The sequence below is a fragment of the Zeus faber genome (assembly GCF_960531495.2).
Source record: "Zeus faber genome assembly, chromosome: 19".
Taxonomy (NCBI): domain Eukaryota; kingdom Metazoa; phylum Chordata; class Actinopteri; order Zeiformes; family Zeidae; genus Zeus; species Zeus faber.
In genome coordinates this window covers 3,562,466-3,582,613 of record NC_137206.1, presented here as the reverse complement: position 1 = coordinate 3,582,613, position 20,148 = coordinate 3,562,466, and the positions used below count along the sequence as shown (strand labels likewise).

Below are 20,148 nucleotides of genomic sequence, written 5' to 3'. Positions count from 1 at the left end.
CGTGTTTCAAGGTCTTTTCCTTCTGGGTTTGGGAAGGTTTTAAAGTCATTACAATCTAGTCCAGTGTAAAAAGTACGATGGACTGAAACGATGGATTGAATATCATGTATTGACAAATGCCAGGTTTGAACTATTCAAATTTATAGACTTATTCAAATGTTCTTAACTCCACATCTCCACATCTGTAAACACTAAAATCTAAACGTAATTTCCCTCATTTCCCCGACAGAGAAAAGCTCCTTGACTGGAGAGCCAGGTCATTAAGTTGAGGCTGAAGGTAACACAACGCTCCCCTTAAGCCGCAATAACTGCTTTAAATCCACGACCTTCGTAATGACGCTGAAGCCGTTTTTCATCTGCACAGACACAAGCCAGGGCCAAATCTAATTTCCTATCAGATCCCCGCAGCCGCGGAGAAATGCACAAAAAGAAAACAAAATACGACGGCTTTGTCTTCTCACAAAAGTTCAAACAGAATTTAAAGTCGAGTTTGGCTGAGGAGGCGTGCGCCGTGCGGACAGACAGGCGAGGTCGAAGGCGGAGTGTGTTTTCTAAAAGGATTTCTGATGAAATATTGATGGAGATCCGTCAGCGTTGCGTGCACACAGGTCTGGACGAGGAGGCGGAGCTTTTTAAGGATTGTGCATTGTTCAGCCCGGACCAAACCTCAACAACAAGAGCTTCTAGAGACTCCGGAAAAGAGCTGATGAAGAGCAGCTCCACAGAATTAGCTCAACATTCATCAAACTCTTCTGTTATTTTAATACAATTCCGGCAATGCAATTCAGCAAAACACTATCTGTGTTTATAGATAAATATTTTTGTATTTTTTTTATTATTATATCATATTATTATATTACACTATTTTATTAGTATTTATAATAATTACTATAATCATAATAACAATAATAAATATTATTATTAATATTATTATTCATATTCACATTATTCATATTATTCATATTATTCATATAATTATTATTATATTTCTTTTTTATATAATATTTTATTATATTATCTATGTTTCGAAATAAAAGCACATAATACAAAATTTGGTACACTTCAAAAAACCTATATTTAGATTTTGGAAACCTTTTCAGCTGTGGTCCAGTTGAAATGGATCGACGACCCAGTTTTGTATCGGGAGCCACCGGCTGAGAACAGCTCCTAAACCGACTGATCCAACCTTTAAAGGGCAGCGTACCTTCGGTGGGCACGCTGGTGGGTGGGTGCGAGGTGGGCGGAGCCTCGCGGCCCGCTGTGGTCTCTCTGCTCCCCCGGGTCGTCATGGCAACCACAGGACTGGTGAGGGGAGGGCGGGGCGTGGTGTCCAGGAGGTCACAGCTTTTGTCCTTTGTCTGAGAAGACAGAAAATTAAAAGTGAGTATTAAGTACAGTATATTACTTGCCAAATATTTTACCTAATTTAAAAAAAAAATACTTCGATTAATTTCAACTGATATAAAACATTTATTGAAACTATTTACATAGATATGAGTAAAGAGTAAATACAGAAAAATACAAAAATAAATAAAGAGTATTAGTTAGTGTTAAACCTGTGTCATCTTTATCTTCAGGAATAAAGACAGAATACTCTCTGGATTAAACCTTAGAGTCAAAAGTCAAATGTTAACGAGCAAACATCAACACAACGAAAACATTTGAATAAAGTTAACGAATAATATTCAAGTTTCAATACTTTACTTCAAGTAAGTAATGGACTCGATGATATCACATGATGAAAATCCATGCATCAGCAGAATTACAGGAAAAATAAGATGTAGAAATACAGAAGTAAGCAATCAGTTACTTCCACTAAGTTACTGGTTAGAAAGTGTGATTTGAGAAGACACTTTGTTCTAGTGTGATCAGATGTGTTTGTGGGTGTGTGTGTGTGTGCGTGCGAGATACAGAAGGCAGAACATATCAGTGGTCCCTCTCTCTGTGTACAGCACAAAGACATTCATCATTCTGGCATCATCATTACGGAGCCCCACCCACACCCACACCCATACACACACACACACACACACACACACACACACACACACACACACACACACACACACACACACACACACACACACACACACACACACACACACACACACACACACACACACACACCTCGTCTGGGCAGCTGTTGTCAACCCAGTCCTGTCGATGGCGGTCGAAACCACTGGAACATCTGCAGGAGAAATTCAAAACAACTTTATTGACACAAGCGATCCATTGATGAGCCGTCAGTGACAGTGAGACGAGGCACCACCGTATGTTTGTTGTCACATGAAGGTGATCATTAAGAACCTGATTATGACGCTTTGAGTGAAACGTTTTGAGCAATAATACTCATTTTAATTGCAGATTTTATGGTTCTGTAGGAGCTAAAGTGGGATAGTTGTTACTTCGTTTGCGCTTTCCCAGCAAAAGGTATTCACATCTAAAAATGATTTCATGCAAATATTTTCCATTTCATTTTAGAGGTAAACGATTGAATACCGGTAAACCTTCATTTCAGACATTTACAGTGATAGTTCGCTGACAGTCGTAGTTAAATTGTTTTACTGACCCATGGCACTCTGAGGCTTTTGCCTCCTTTCCAAAGTTCCACTTGTTCAATTGGTTCAGTTCAGTGTCGCCACAACGTCCTGTGGTGACGTGTGGAACTGCAAGCGTCCACTGACTTAATTGAATTTAATAGTGAAGAACGCATACGGGCCACTGAGGTGTCTCTGCAGGGATGCTGGGCTCAGCCTCATAGAAAGGCATTAGAGAGGAACCATAGAGATAGAGTGAGGACCATTAGAGATATGGTGAGGAGCATTAGAGATAGGGAGAGGAGCATTAGAGATAGGGAGAGGAGTCTTAGAGCTAGGGTGAGGAACCACAGAGATAGGGTGAGGAGTCTTAGAGCTAGGATGAGAAGAGCTCTTCATCACTTCTTGTGATGATATAATCATACTGGATAAAGCGTTTCAGAAGGTAGAATCCTGTTGTTCCACTATCATCCTGATGATGAACCAGAAGAACTTTATGTTTGTCAGGAGAGACTATTAAAAAAACTCCTTAAAACAGGTTCTGATGAAAATCTGAAGGATTTCTGTTTAAATCACTAGTTTCCGACATTTAATAACAGAGGTGTACGTGCTCCTGCAGTCTGACAGGAAGGACTTCTTTATTATGTGGGATCCGTTCTGAGGAAGTTCATCGGGTCAAACCACTGAGCCCTTAGCTGGGGGGGTGATTGACAGGCGGCTGGGGTGAAGAGAGGGCCAGACGGGGAGGTTTCAGACTTCTAAACCCAAGGAGAAGGAGATGAAGAAGGTCTCAGACGTGTAATGAAGTCCTCAGGCGGTGGGTAATCAGGGTGGAGGACAGATGGTCCTCCTGGTGAACCCCACAAACTGTCTCTGTGGATGCTGCACATCCTCCATGTTTCCTCGCGCTGGAGACTCAAGTTCCCCAAGTGTGTGAATGGCAAGTGACCCTGGGATCAACTCTGGGACCTCGACCTTTGACCTGCAGTCAGCTGGGACACCACGTCAGTAGTAGTCGTGTATTATGATCATCGGTGTATGATTATTATTGGGGTAGTCGTACTAACAGTGCAGTATAACTATTTATCCCAATGTCCCTTTATCAGGTCTCTCCATGAACACACCTGACAGGACTCCATACACACTGCAGTTTCTGTCTTATTTCATGTTCACATGTTGCTTCCAACAGAGTTTATGATATTTATTTTATGTTTATGGGTCATACTGTGAGTACATGACGTTGGGTGTTCAGTCGTTTGTTTCTGGCGGAGTTTAAATGAAGATTTTGACATGAAATAATGTTTAGATCAAATGAGCTTCTACACAAATCTAGGATGGCATACTATTATTATTATTATTATTATTATTGTTATTATTAGTAGTAGTATATTAAAATACAAGATAATATAAAATATTAGTAATAGTAGTGATAGTAATGTTGTCATCTGGGATAGACTCCAGCGACCTTGAACAGGAATAAGTGAGTTAGGACGATGGATGTTTGGATGTATGGTTGAATGGGTGGATAAATGGATGGTTGGATGGATGGATGTTGGATGGGTGGTTGGATGGCCGGATTGATGGATGGTTTGATGGCTGGATGGATGGATAGTTGGATGATGGATGGATGGAAGGAAGGAAGGAAGGTTGGATGGATGGATGGATGGTTGGATGGATGTATGTAAGTATGGTTGGATGGATGGATGGATGGATGGTTGGGTGGATGGATGGATGTATGTATGGTTGGATGGATGGATGGATGGATGGATGGGTGGTTGGGTGGATGGATGGATGGTTGGATGGATGGATGGATGGATGTATGGTTGGATGGATGGATGGATGGATGGTGGGTGGATGGATGGATGGATGGATGGATGGATGGATGGATGGATGGATGGATGGATGGATGGTGGGTGGATGGATGGATGGATGGATGGATGGATGGACTACACCTCTCCTCTCTGTCAGTGAGAACTTGTTTTTCCTGGTAAATAAACGTCTCCTGCAGCGTCTGTCAGTGTAAACACCTGGAGAAGCGGCTTCAAGCTGCCGCCACAACAACCTGCACGACGCTGCGTCCGTCTCTAAAACCAACACCTTCAACCCCCACCCCCGACACATTACCCAGAATGCATTGTGGTGGCACCGGCTCCGCAGTGAGAAGACTCCGCCGTTTCCACCTCCCAGTAGAGGCAGCTCTTCTGTTCCTCCAGGCGAGACAGATACTCCCGGATAATCCGCCGTCTTCCCCCCCGGGGGGGCAGCGAGACGGGGGAGGCGGGGGAGAGGCCTGCCCCGACCACCCTGCAGGAGCTTGGGTTCTTGGGCTCCTCCTCCTCCTCCTCCTCCTTGGCGTTCTAATTAGAAACACGCTCGGCTGCTCATTTGAATAGAAATGAATCCAGTTTTTTCTCCTGGTTTCCTCCCTCCTCTGGATGTGTTTCTTCATTCCTTTAATGAGTTTTCTCGCCGCAGCGTTTCCAATTTGTGGTGCAGATTCCACTTTCCTGCTCGGAGGTGGGGTACATTCACTGTGTAAATAGTTTGTCTCCCGTGTGAAAAGGATAACACTGGATCTTATCATTATGTCACGTTATGTTGTGTTATTGTTCCTGGCGCGAACACTTTCCAAACTCTTTCCTTCTGTGACCGGCACCTAAAAAGTTCAACATCCACCCTGCTGCTTCTGGTCAGAACTCCAGCTTAGTGAACTGAGGAGAGAGAGAGCGAGAGAGATAAAGAGAGAGAGGGAGAGCGATGGAGAAACAAGGACCCAGACGGAGTGATAATTCTGAATCCTGAAGACTGACATGAGGGGTCCAGTACAAGTGCGGGAACCCTATAGTTTTTCTTCTGATTTTTATTATTGTTGTTATTCTTTCAGCCATTCTCTGGCTCAAAGTGCCTGGCGCTTAGAAACCATGAAACCCATGGAAACAAAACAATATTAAATTGTATTTGGGGCAGTCCAGACATGCTGTGGTCCAAGTTTGATGAACATTAGCCCATATCTGCGGGAGGAGTTAGTAAAAAAATGCAGGGCATTTCTGAATGAGCGGAAGGGACTGGACGTAGTGGAGCAGAGCGCTTTGTGACATCATCATCCAATTTGGTAAATATGTGCAGGGTGTCGACTCATTTTTGCCCGGCGCCGCAGACCTCCGGAACAAGCCATACGCACACGCACCGCACCCTATGTGAAAGGAGCTTGAGGTGCTGAGCTACGCTCGTTTTATTCTCCTTTTTCTCCTTTAAACAAAGAGCAGAAAGAAAGGAAGAAAGAGAGAAAGAGAGAGAGAGAGAGAGAGAGAGGCAGCGAATCTTCTCCTCAGAAAATAAATTGTGCTTGGGGTGGATGGAGGCCATGGTAACCTGACAATCCCTTGAAGTCACAGCAGTGTCTGAGAAATTCCGCTGCGTGGTTGGTGAGGTAAACCCGCGTCGCTACCAGGAACAAGGTGAAGACCCTCACTCTCTTAACAACATTTACTTTGCAAAATAAAAGGGAAAATAAAGAGACGCAACCTCAAGCAGTGAAACAAACACTGTGTGCTGATACTTGTCATGAGGGAGCTCCTCAGCACACAGAGAATCGGGCGTCGCTGTGATCCGCCTCTAGTAACATACAATAATACATAATACCTTGGATAAACAATATTTGTGTATAAAACGTGATGTTAAAAAAGATAAGATAAGAGACGAACAGTTTTCCGACCACTGTGACCGTCTCTTTGGGAGCCAGAGCAGTGTCTGCAGTAGATAAGCAGGAGCTGCTCCTGGAGGTCTCACGAAATTTGCACCTGGCGCTTAAACGCTTGTGTGGAAACAAAGGAAGAACACAACCAAGCCCAGCAAGGTACAGGACGAGAAGATGGTCAAGAAAGAGAAAATGAATATCGGCAATTTTTCTCTCACCATATTAACTGAAAGGCATCGTTTGGCATTTAATTTGCATTTACTTAAGCACTATGAGGAGATCTCTATGGTTTATCCAACAGTATCCATATAACCAGACTTAACTGATAAGATAAAATCATTTTGATACAATTCCAAATGTTTCAAATACTTGTTGGACTCCCCCCAAAATGTGAAATGGCATATACTGTATATGAAGTACATATTAAGTACAGTGAAGGCTTTACTACACGCTGATTCACACCTTACAAACAGCTTCAGAACCAGAAAGTGGAGGAAGCCCCTCGTGATAAGAGGTGATGGAGCTGGGGACACCACCGCTTTAGAGGGGGCGCTAACCTCACTGATAAAGTCACCAAACGACACGTAAGCCAACGTGCACGGGTGTGGCTCGGAGACGTCGGCGCCGCTCTTCACTGTTACACTAGTACATACGGTGCATAACGTTGTGTGTCCACCGGGGGGCAGTGTCACGTTCAGTGAGCCGCAATGTACAGAAAACGCAGAAGAAATCCCCCTTTGTTGATGTTGTTGGTTTGAACTGTATCTGAAAACTTTGGAACTCAATAACATGGGTCTGAAAAATACAAATCCCGCCTCCCGACAGGGAGTGGGACACTTCAACCAATCAGCTTGTTAAACGCTTTGCTGAGATTTGGGAGGTGTGGGGGCGTCGGCTCCTCGGCGACCTACGGTGACCCAGAACCCCCTTCGCCGCCTGGCTCCGCGGGGACGTCTACGTGTATCTTTGCCGGAGCATAACCCAGGCGTTGGTGGTTTTGAGTATGTGTCAGTTGTCCCCATGCAGCGCTAGCACCTCCCGAGGTCGGGCGTTCCCCGCGGTTCTGCCGCGACAGCGAACGAGAGCGCGGGAAAATAGACGACTGACCTGCTGAGTCTGTGGCACCAGCTGCAGTTGAAGTTGATCTGCGAGGAGATGCAGGAGCTGCAGCTGGTGAACTGGAGACAAGCTGGAGGAGGGAGGAGGAGGAGGAGCATGGGTCAGAACACTGAGTTTGGCCGTCAGATGGTTAAAATGTCTTAAAATGTCTTTGTTGTGTTTTTTTTTTTTAACTCTGAACCCGACTGCCACCGACAGAGCCCCCTGGGGGAGAATAACGACTTAATGACCGAGTGCAGGAGCCAGTGGAGGGGATCATTTCACGTCCCTGGTTTGAAACTACATGGGACCTGAGCCGGTTCAGAACAGTTCTGAGACCAGTGGCTAGATCGCCTCGGACCCCCGCTGGCTTGACTTTTTAACCTTTTTAACCTCTTGTATAACGTCCTTGTCTCACACAGGGAGTTCAACACATCGTCGCAATCAGCGGACTCGATTATCCCGTCACGAATTGAAGTCGCCTTCGTGTAGAGTGAAAAGTTGGTCCGTCGGAGAGTCGAAAACAGGACAAACTGTCGTATTAGCTATGACCAAGAATCTCATTTTATACAATTCTGTTCCGCCAAAGATATTGTTACATAAAATAAACTACGGTGACGTTGCAGCCAGGGCAGGATTTCGGCGCAGTCAAATTCTGGTACAAGCAAAGCCTTAGGGGGTCAGATACGTAAGACGCAGAGTAAACTCTGAAGATAAGACAAGACCATTTGAGTAGAACACATTCTGGGAAGGGGCTTGGGGGTGTTGGGTGGGGGCAGGGCGGAGGCCCTCTGTATGAACAAGGAGATTCGCTCAATTCACGCAGCAGAAGCTTTACAGTTCCACCCAGAAAAACCTTCTAATGAAAAAAGGGGTTTGTATCTAAAAAGGCTCTAAGACATAAATCACAACACGGTGCGTGGGATGTTTACTGCTGTTGGAGGGCGTCCGGCAGGGTCTAATGCCTCCTGACCCGCAGGGAAAGTGGTTTTACGCTGCGGATAAAGGATTTCTGTGGGCAGTTCGCCGGGCCAAAGAAAGAAAGAAGTTCTCCTCACTGGGAAGAGGCGTCATCTCCACCGCCGTAGAGTTGGTGATCTTGGTCTTGGTGAGCTCCACGCGGTGATACTCGTAGATAGTCCTCCGCCGCACGTCTGGATCACAGAGAGGCACAAGAAAACAAGTGTGAGAGACAGGAAAGAGCGAAGAAAGGCAGGCAGAACGCGGCATCACAAATCTTCCAGGGGTGATAAAACTAGGACGTCGGGTCCCCGATGAAGTGGCAGCGGCGGCGGCGGGCAGAGGGGGTGGGATGGGGTCGAGCGGGACGCCGTCGCTCACGACGCCGTCGCTTTGTGTATCTGTCGGGGCCTCGCCATCATTTTAACATTTAATTTCCCCAAAATGCTGATATCCATCAGGCAGCGCTGGAAGGCTGCATCCTAGCAGCCAATCACTGGCCTCCGGGACATGACTGGAGGGACTGATTGGCCGCCTGGCTGGCATTCACGCTGTGGCTCTTCACGCTGTGTGCATCTTCCCCCGGACGCCGTCCAAATAGATGAGTTGAAGAGCTCCTTAATACTGTCGTCAAAAAGCCTCCGCTGCATCGCAGAGGTGACACGTGCTATAACTCATTTCGTATGATGAAACACAACAAAACCAGGAGACTGGGGTGAGCTTCACTAGGAAACCTGTAAACTACTTCACTAATGACCTGCACCACGCCACCGCTTGCCTTAGCGCTGGCTTAGAAAATTAAAAGACGATACACCGGTCCATGCATCTTCATGCCCGCGGCAAGAAATGACTTCAACTCACCGCATTCCCCGTTCAATTTACACTTGGAGGGATTAAAGGACGTGTTTTCCTGAAGGCCAAGACAGCCGTGGAAAAGACCCGAACCCACCGTGCATTTCCCAGCATGCATTGTGGCTCACGGTCCAGCACAGGTGCTACAAGTCCTACAAAGGGTTGAAACGGTTCCTCATGACCAACACTGAAACACTTAATGAAGTGACAGATTGTGTTCACCACATGTAACGCACACGAATGCAACAAAAGACTGAAAACACTGAAATGAACAATGTTTAAAAATGTTCTTTCAGGTGAATGTTGTAATAACTACAGAGCCCGTGTCTTTCATGATGATGGGTCATGTTATTTCCAAATAAAAGTCACTCTTTGTGAGCTGTATTCTGATTTTTGCTTATAACTGAACCGTCGTAGGAGAAATGCATCGTGGGTCTTGGATCTTCCCGTTAAATCACCATAGGCCGCTTTATCCTTTAAGTTTCTTTTTTCCTCACACGCTGTCAAAGCTACACATGCTTCTTTCTGCCCGTTTGTATTCAGCGCTGAGAATTTAGATCCCTCATCATAGTTCTCATCACGCCTCGTGATGAAATCGCTCCGCGTTTCTGCCCGACTGGAGCAGGAAGCAGACGACTGATCAAAGCATCGAACAGCAGAACCTGGGAACCACCTCCACCCATCCCAAGTGGCCGGCATTCCTTCTCTGTAGACGTGGGTTTTCCCGCTGGTTAATGACATGGTGCAGGGGCCAGCGGAGGGGTGGACGCCCTGCTCCAAGTCCTTTACGGACGGTGTTTGTGTTGCCTCCTTCCAGGTCGTCCTTATACTTCAGGCGTTCGGCCTCGGAACATCCGGTGCGTAAAATCTCTAAAACTTCTCTGGTGTCGTCCCAGATCGAATTTAAACGATGAGAAAAGGCCTAAGCTTGTTGAAAACCGGCAGCTTTTTGGGGCTGGAATAATGGCTTTCGTAGCCGGACATGTGGCGGGATCAAAATAGGGGTCCTGCTCTGAAATAGTCATGATGACAGGAGCTCCATGAGAGACTGCCGGCGTCCACAGAGAGGGCTTCTGCGGCGCGACGGCAGACGCTGCGGCGCGACGGCAGACGCTGCGGCGCGACGGCAGACGCTGCGGCGCGACGGCAGACGCTGCGGCGCGACGGCCTCTTGTCTGGAGGTTGGGGAAGCTGCAAATCAGTGCGGTCACAACCCTGTCTGGACCCTGGTGTCAACACGGCCTAATGAGGGTTTAGCTCCCTTCCACCGATAGTGTCACGCAGAAGAGGATTCGCAAAATCGTCTCATAAATGATGCTCATGGTGCCCAATTAGCCCATAATCAATGAAGAGCACTGGGGGAAAATAATGCACTCATACAGTCAATATTCCAGAGCTAAAAGAAAAAAACGAAATCCAAATTACGAAATAAAACACTCAGATGTTTGCGAAAAGATGCAGACAGACGCCAGAGAGACTGTTACTCGGATAAAGAGCTAGAATTCAGCGGAAATGGATTCTGTGTGAGAAGTGGTGGATTAATAATAATTAATATGCTGTTCTGGTAGAGCGACATACAGCCGGAAAAAAAAAATCCCCTTATTGACCTTTTACCAAACACTCCAACACGACATCTCAAACCTATGAAGGAGGCCTTCTGACCACGGAATTATTCGGGTTATATCTGTTGTAGCGCTGAAATTCAAATAGAATTTTCTCAACATTCCAACTTTCAACGGGTACGATTCAAATTCTGCTGGAGCAGTCTCACAGTAAACGGGCGGCAGGGCGACAGTCGGCCACGTCAGACGGAGCCCACGCGTCGGCGCCTGGGCTCCGTGCTCCTTTCAAACTGAGTCTTGTTCCTCTGCTGTCGGAGCAGCTGCAGAACGCCAACGATCTTCTAATGCTCGCGATGTTTCATTCAGCCGTCGGCCTAAACGTGCGGCTCCGTCTCCGGGGGCCATCCGGGGGCCGTCCCCCGCCAACGAAACACAGACCTAACGTTTCCCTTTGAGGAAACGATCGAAACGGGATCATGAACACAAGCAGACCGGGACGGGGGACAGGAGAGCCGGCGTCCGGCCGTTTGATTAGAGCATCGCGGTGCAGCGTTTTCGGGGACCCAGAGGAGCGCAAAATAAGTTTGTGCTCCGTCCTGATCGGATTCCTCCGTCAGGCGGAGGAGGATCAACCTGCAGCGACGGCGTTTGTGTTGTGGATTGAGGCTTGGTTCACTGGGCCAAACGAGAGAACAGATCCTCAGAGAGGGAAGGAGAGGACGCTTGCTTGAATTTGTTTTCCAATGTGTTTCTGTTTCTCTTTTCTTAGGTTTTTTGACTTTTACTGATCATTGGTTATTTGTAAATCGCCGTTTGTGCCGAATCTCCCGGCTGAAGCGGGACTTACTGGGAATCTGCTGGATCCGGTGGACCACCACGAAGGCGTCAGACAGCCCCACCTTCACCGGGTGATTCACAGAACTGATCAGAGAAATGTCGACTGGGATCTGCGGGAGGAGAGGACACGGTTAGAAACCTGTCTGTCTGAAACCCGTCTGTCTGAAACCCGCCTGTCTGGCTGACGGAGGCCTTCCCATCCGTCGGAAACCTGTCCGTCTCTGCCAGAAACCTGTCTGTCTGTAACCTATCTGTCCGAAACCTGTCTAACGGAAATTGTTCTTTGTGAAGCCTGTCTCCCTGAAACCTGTCTCCCTGACTGAAGCCTGTCTGTCCGTCTGAGACCTTCCGTCAGAAGGGATCCCTTTAATCAGCCCTGACATCGCTATTTCTATGGGAAATATTAAGGAGGGAGAGGCTCTCTGATCCCCACACACACACACACACACACAAACACACACACACGCACACACAAACACACTTTCATGAACAGGCAGAGGACAAACAGTAATTACACAACCATGAGGAGTGGCTGATCCCAGAACTGTGATTAAAGCGAAACCTCTAATAAAGGAGGAGTCACGCACGACCAAACAAGCCCAGATGCTGCGAGGTGGACGATGAACTGAATGTTCATTGTTTTTCCAACAGGAGAGCACCGAGGGAACCTTGCTCCAAAAGTCAAACCTTCTCAACTCCTGCCGTCGTGACGGAGAGACAAACCAGACGTTGTTTTGGAGGAGGAAGCGCGGTCTTCGCGAGGCGATCTGTGATGAAGGGCGCCATGTGCTGTGTACCGAACGTCTGAGAGGGGTTTGACCATAACGAAGACTCCGGAAGGTTCCACGCCGAAATGAAGGTTGTAAGGTGGGAAACTAATGACGGGAATTAAAATCATCATTTGATTTCAGGAACCAGGACAGAAATCTATCAAATTCCAGATGTTCCGTGTCTGGAAGTCCTACGAGAAATAATACACGAGTGTTCACCGAGATTCAGCAAGCTGCCTTTCAGCTCCTGCTAATAACTCTCATTACCTGTAATGGTCAAGTTGTATTTCAGCACGATAACCCTGATGAGAGGTGGAGAAGCTCCTTCAGAGCAGGAAAACGTTGTTAAAGGGCCATTAATTACCCTGATGATGATACGAATATACTCATCACTCCTTGTGATGATTACACTGAGAATAGTCTCTGCACAATAACAAACCCTCCCTTACTTCTGTTCGGTTCGAGTTCAGTTTCTGTTGAAAATCCTGAATGTTGCCCCTGCTGCATGACGACCTGACAAAGCCAAGCCAAACCAACCACCCCAACCGACCGACCGATGAGCCCAACTGACCAAACGACCGACCAACCGACCGACCAGCCCAACTGACCAAACGACCGACCACCCCAACCAACTAACCAAACCGACCGACCGACCGACCACCCCAACCAACTAACCAAACCGCCCGATCGACCGACTGCCCACTCCAACCAACCGACCAAACGACCGACCGACCGACCGACCACCCCAACCGACTAACCAAACCGACCGACCGCCTAACCCAACCAACCGACCAAACGGCCGACCGACCACCCCAACCAACTAACCAAATCGACCGACTGACCGACCCACCCACCCACCCACCAACCAAACCACCTCTCCATCTATCTCAAGGAAGGAGTGACACCTAATGTGATGAATTACAAATTAATTCTGTGACAGAAAAAACGGATACACACAGACACAAACAATAAGACACAATGAAAAAACGGGGTGTGACCTCTGACCTCTTTGTAGGCGAAGACGATCCTGCCGTCGTTGTGCAGTGTGGCCTGGAAGGTGAAGCTCCCCAGGTTGAAGTTGTCCTGGAGGTGGACGTGGTCCCACTGGACCACCAGCGCCGTGCCTAAAGAGCCACCACGGCAACAACACTTATTAGGACACAGAAGTGAGGAGGAGAAAGGAGTAGAAATGAGGGTAAAGGAGGAGCGAGGGTAACCGAGGAGGAGTGAGAACCGAGGAGGAGCGAGGGGAACTGAGGAGGAGCGAGAACCGATGAGGAGCGAGAACCAAGTGTAAAAGTCAAATTGTTATAAACTTTGTTCGTGGACGGACTAATCGTTACAGAGGAAATCAGAGACAAACACTTTATATTAATAAAGTATTTAATCTTGTTCAAGAGGAGCAGTTTTTTATATATATATATATCGTTTTTTATAGTTTTCTAGGAGCGGCGAAGCTGACGAGTCGTTGAGATGTCGGTCAGCAGACGCCTTCGCAGGGGTCCTGCTGATGAGACAGTTTTGCTGACTGGGCAGTTTTGCTGAGACAGATCATCTGTTGAAGTTCCCTTATCTGATGGTGGAGACATGTTGCCTTTCTCCTCTTCACATTAAGGCACAGAAAGTGACTAGTTTATTTCTTAGACATGAACTCTATGAAGACATGAACTCAATTTAGCCTTTATAAGAAAAGCAAAGTACACATACCTTGTCCAAAAGTTCATGTGAAAAGTACATCAAAACATAGACATAAAATTCTTATAACACCGAGCACATGCTGAAACTGTTGAGGAGGTTTTTAAATCTCTGTCTATGAAACAGGAAGTGCATATTGTAATAAATGTCAAGAGTCGTTAAAGTGCTTTCATCTCTGCTGTAGGGCTGCTAATAAAGTTTTATTTATGGTGTAAGATTCACCACATCATGGACGTTTCAGGTCAACTGTAAAACACTTCAGTGGCGATGAGTTTTTAGGTTTCTAAAACACTTGGTTTGGCTTCAGTCTTTGTGCGTCCTGCAGACAGCGGGGATCAAACCGCTTCCAAGCTGTTTCAATGGAGTGTGGATGCTGGACGCCAACGTCAAACAACCACCCCCCCCCCCGGCGTCTGGAGGGGCGGGGGGGCATAAAAGGATGTTCACACAACTAACAAGTACTTCAATCAGGCGGCCCTGCTCCTCTCCGTCCAAAGCAAAGAGGAGCTGCGGGACCACGCTGCAGGAAATCCCATAATAATTCACATGTGGCTCGCAAGAAAAAGAGGCTTTTTGGCACCGGCCGTGAATTTATTAGGGTCTGGATAAAGGGACGCCAACGGAGAACACAATTCTCTGGACGAAATTAATGACGTGAAATCTCTTGAGCAATGGGTTTTTAAATGTTTTGAGAGTTTTATTTGTTTTTCTGGGTTTTAGATCGATGTCAAACTTTAAATTACAGGACAGCAAAATGCAATTAGCTGCAGTTGGATAATTAAAGCTGGGATTTTGAATTCGTCAGCAGACAGGTTGTTTTCACACACCCCCCGACCTGAGTTGAACTTGTTCTGGGTTCCTATGATGAACATTATCAAGGTGTTGAGTATGATTCAGCGTACGTTGGTCAATAACAGGGCCTTTGATAATATGCGATCACCGTTGTCGAAGTAGAAGACGGTGGAGTTCCTGGAGACGCTGGGGTCGAAGTTGGCCATGAGCGGAGCGATGTACTGCGTGGCGGTCAGCATGCGGTGGACCACGTCACCTGTGTAGATGAAACCTGAGGAGGAAAGACCAGGATAGAGAGTGAAGAAAGACTGATACACACCACTTCATGTTTCCTTGCTTCCTGAATTCACCAACAGGAATAATAAGGGAGCGAGGGAGGGAAGGAAAGAAGGAAGGATGGAATTTAAATAACGATTTACACTGATCAGTCCAACATTAAAACCACCACTAATAACACTAATATTGTGCAGCTCCCCCTCATGGACTCCACCAGACTATGAAGGTGTCCTGTGGTATCTGGCACTAAGACATTGGCAGCAGATCCTTTAAGTCCTGGAAGTAGGAGCTGGGGCCCCCATGGATCGGGCTTGTTGTTCCAGCACAGAAGCTCCATCGCATCGGACCCTAACCCCGCCCGTCCACATGATGTGGAAGAAAAGGTGATTCATCAGACCTCCACCTTCTTCCATTGCTCCATGGTCCAGTTGTGACGCTCACGTGTCCATTGTAGGTGCTTTCAGGGGTGGACAGGGGTCAGCATGGACACTGTGAGCTCCCATACGCAGCAAGCTGCCCTGCACTGTGTGTTCTACACCTTTCTACCACAGCAACATTCACTTTTCCACACTTTGTGCTCCAGTAGTTCTTCTGTGGGATCCAACCAGACGAGCTAGACTTTACTCCCCACGTGCATCAATGAGACTTGGGCCCCATGACCCTGACGCCAGTTCACCGGTCATCCTTCCTTGGAGCACTTTTGGTAGGTAGTAACCACTGTGGGAAACCACTGTGGGTAACCACAGTGGGAACAGCCACAAGACCTGTGCTGGTGGAGCTGCTCTGACCCAGTCGTCCAGCATCACAATGTGCTCCTTGTCAAAGTGGCTCAGATCCTTACGCTGCTTCAACACATCAACTTCAACAACTGACTCTTCACTTGCTGCCTCATATAATATAAATAATATAACACTACATTTAAAATAATAATAATAATAATAATATATAACACTATAATAATAATAATAATGAAATATAACAGTATATATATATATATATATATATATGTATCAGTATATATATAGGCGATAGTGGCGCCGCCCCTAGCGGTCGCCTGCGCCGGCGCTCCGGTTGAGAACGGATACAAGCCCGTGTCGCTTCCTGCTTTCGGGAAATCAGATCACGCCGCGATCTCGCTGCTTCCTGTTTACAGGCCTCTGATCGCGCGGGATCTGGTGATGACGAGGGAAGTGAAGCGGTGGACGGACCAATCAGAGGCTGCGCTTCAGGACGCTCTGACTGACGTAGACTGGGACATGTTCCAAACAAGTTCAAGTGACGTCAGCGAGTTTACAGAGGTTGTAGTGAGTTTTGTGGCTACGCTCGCGGATGAAATCGTTCCCACGGTGAAAGTTCGGATATTTCCAAACCAGAAACCATGGGTTGATAAATCCATCCGCTGCGCTCTGAATGCGCGCACGGCCGCTTACAACGACGGACTTGTATCTGGTAACATGGACAACTACAAAGCGGCGTCGTACAATCTGTGGAGGGCGGTGAGGGACGCTAAACGGACGTACAGAGACACCGTGGAGCTGCAGATGGAGCGGGGGGACACAAGACGCTTGTGGGAGGGGCTGCGAACAATAACAAACTACAAGAGCAGCTCCTCCCCAGCCACGAGTGTGGACGCCTCCCTGGCCAACCAACTGAACTCCTTTTATGCGCGGTTCGAGTCTGGCAGCAGCACCGCTAGCTCGCCGGCTAATTGGAGTTACACCGCTGGGGACGAGCGCGCACTCTCAGTGTCCGTGCACGAGGTCAGGAGGGCTTTGATGCGGGTGAACACCAGGAAAGCTGCGGGCCCAGACGGCATATCTGGGCGAGTACTGAAGACCTGTGCTAACCAGCTAGCTCCGGTGTTCACCACAATATTCAACATCTCCCTGGCTGAATCAGTGGTCCCATCCTGTTTCAAGAGGTCCACCGTCGTTCCTGTCCCGAAGATCGCCTCTCCAACCTGCCTGAATGACTACCGTCCGGTGGCCCTCACCTCGGTGGTCATGAAGTGTTTCGAGAGGCTGATTAAGGATTACATCTGCGCCTCCCTCCCCCGCACCTTGGACCCGTTGCAGTTCGCGTACCGGCAGAACAGATCCACGGATGACGCGGTCTCCCAGGTACTGCACACCACGCTCACGCACCTGGATGACCAGAAGGGGGCCTATGTGAGAATGCTGTTCATTGATTATAGTTCAGCTTTCAACACCATAGTTCCCACCAGACTGGCTGTCAAGCTGATGGAGCTAGGATTGAATGGTCCGCTGTGCACCTGGATCCTGAACTTCCTCACAGGCCGCCCCCAGGTGGTCAAGGTGGGGAAGTACATGTCAAGCTCCCTCACCCTGAATACAGGATCCCCCCAGGGCTGCGTCCTCAGCCCCCTACTGTACTCCCTGTACACACATGACTGTCATCAAGTTTGCTGACGACACCGTGGTCGTGGGCCTGATCACCGACTGCGATGAGAAGGCCTACCGCGAGGAGGTGGCTGACCTGTCACTCTGGTGCCAGGACAACAGCCTACACCTGAACATCAGCAAAACCAAGGAGCTGATTGTGGACTTTAGGCGTGGATCACAATCGAGGACGCACGCGCCCTTGTGGATTAATGGGACTTCTGTCGATAGGGTGAGCAGCTTCAGATATCTGGAGTCCACATCACAGAGGACTTAACATGGACTGTTCACACAGACACTCTGGTGAGAAAGGCGAGGCAGCGTCTCTACCACCTCAGGCAGCTGAGGAAATTCCGGGTCTCGGTGAGGATCCTCAAGTCCTTCTACTCTGGAGCAGTGGAGAGCATCCTGACAGGCAACATCACTGCCTGGTTTGGGAACTGTACTGCTCAGGACAGGCGGGCCCTGCAGAGGGTGGTGCGTTCAGCTGAACGTACCACTGGAACTACCCTCCCCCCCTTGCAGGAGTTATTCACCAGGAGGTGTAGTAGCAGAGCCCGTAGGATCATGAAGGATCCTCATCACCCCAACAACGGACTGTTTCAGCTGCTGCGGTCAGGCAAGCGCCTCCGCAGTCACGCAGCGAGAACAGAGACTGAGACGGAGTTTCTTCCCTCAAGCCATCAGAACTGTCAACGCTGACCTCACCAGGGGTCCTAACTGAGCCATGCACTAGGCTCCACTACCTACTGTACTGTATGTAGCATACTGTACCACATACTGTATCACTGTTCAGGGTTGTTCGTGATGCCGTATTGCTGCGCCGTACTGTTGTATACTGTGCTGTATTATCCCAAACACTACCTCACACTATTCACATTCACATGCCACTTTAATTCACATGCCACTTTAAATGCACATATCTGTATATACATAGGCATATTCCTTCAACCTATTCCATTTTATTTCAATTAATTTTTTATTGTATTTTATTCTATATATTTTTTATCTTATTCTATAAGTATTCCACTTACTGTATTACGTTTTAGGAGTCAGTTAGTCGGTCTATTAGAAAGGAATTTTCTACTTTTTATTTTATTTTAGTACTTTTCCTAGGACTTATTGTGTGCTATCACCGGGTGCGTTGCATTACATTTCACTGCATATATGTATGGAAGTATGTATATGTATGTGACAAATAAAAATCTTGAATCTTGAATCTTGATATAACAGTATATATATAAAATAATAACACATATATATATAATTGTAATAATATATAACAGTATATATATATATAATAATAATATTTAACAGTATATAAATATAATAATAATAATAATAATATATAACAGTATATATATAATAAATATAATATATAACAGTATATATATATATCATAATAATATATCACAGTATATATATAATAATAATATATAACAGTATATAAATAATAATATATCCCACCCCTTGACAGGTGTCATTGGAACCAGATGATCCATGTTATTCACTTCACCTGTCACTAGTTTAAAGTTGGACTGATCAGTGTAAATCGTTACTTAAATTCCATCCTTCCTTCTTTCCTTCCCTCCCTCACTCTCTTCCATCCTTAACCTCAAAGCTAAATAACATTACGTGTGTATTTCCCATTCTCTCTCTCTCTCTCTCTCTCTCTCTCTCTCTCTCTCTCTCTCTCTCTCTCTCTCTCTCTCTCTCTCTCTCTCTCTCTGCTTATCTGGTAGGACTGATAATTAAGCACATTATGCCCCATGAAGAGAGTGAGGGGGGTGTGAAGGGCTTCAGCGGAGGATGAGGTGAGCTGGCGGCCGCTTCCTGCACCGTCACCAGGTCGACGGTGTCACAGGGCCGAAATGGCCGCCGACACGCCGTCCTGATGGAGCGCCATACATCGTGTGAAGTCGGAGGTTTGTGCCTCGCAGATAGCTGCTCCGCCCGCTGAGGGAAAGCTCCGCGGTCCACACGGACCGCGGGGCGGATCATCAACAGTCTGTTGGCGTTTTCTTCCTTAATTAATGGGCTCCAGGAGTGCGGATAATCGCTGCTATTCATCACGAGGAAACGCTCACGCACGAAGAATTCATATCCAGGATAACAAGGATGAAACGTCTTCATTCACGTCCCGACCGCAGAGAGACGCCCAGTCGGGCTGTGCGGAGAGGCTTTGGAAACGACTTCTGTTGTTCTCTCATCCGTGCGGGAGGTGCACTGATCTTTGTGTGTGTTCTTTCATATTTAAAATTGTTTAACTTGGGCCAGCATGTGAACGTTACGCAGGCTTCAAAGACAAGATCTCTGTTTTCCTTTAATATAGAAACTGGATTCATGCGAGAATAATTGCATCCTAATGATTTATTTTTCCGCTGTTTGTTGGAAAATAACATCTGAAGGTTCGATTCCAGAGCAAACGCTCCAAGTTTCTGCAGAGTGAGCCGTTCCAGCGTATCATGCTCAACTAAGCCACCGCAGAATATGGAGATGACTTTCTGGCTCAAAGAGTATTTTGCTCAAGGGGAAATTCAAGGAACAGAGTATTTGAAAAAAAAACTGGCCATTCCAGGGACATGACTCAGAGAGTCTTGCTGAGCCGGCCAAAAGGAGAGCGACGCGGGGGAAGAGGTCAGGTTTAGGACGATCCGCAGGCTGCACTTGGAT

At 47.2% G+C, this 20,148-nt stretch overlaps 1 protein-coding gene across 1 annotated transcript in view; it reads right to left on the bottom strand.

Annotated features, from left to right (window-relative positions):
- Positions 1–20,148, bottom strand: part of plxdc2b (plexin domain containing 2b) — a 90,511-nt gene that overhangs the window by 9,389 nt on the left and 60,974 nt on the right. The window contains exons 5-11 of the mRNA XM_080020172.1: positions 14,949–15,071; positions 13,319–13,437; positions 11,554–11,653; positions 8,391–8,486; positions 7,342–7,423; positions 2,128–2,188; positions 1,205–1,358 (exon numbers count right to left, since the gene is read on the bottom strand). Coding sequence (XP_079876298.1) covers positions 1,205–1,358; positions 2,128–2,188; positions 7,342–7,423; positions 8,391–8,486; positions 11,554–11,653; positions 13,319–13,437; positions 14,949–15,071 — 735 coding nt within the window. The remainder of the gene's footprint in view (positions 1–1,204; positions 1,359–2,127; positions 2,189–7,341; positions 7,424–8,390; positions 8,487–11,553; positions 11,654–13,318; positions 13,438–14,948; positions 15,072–20,148) is intronic.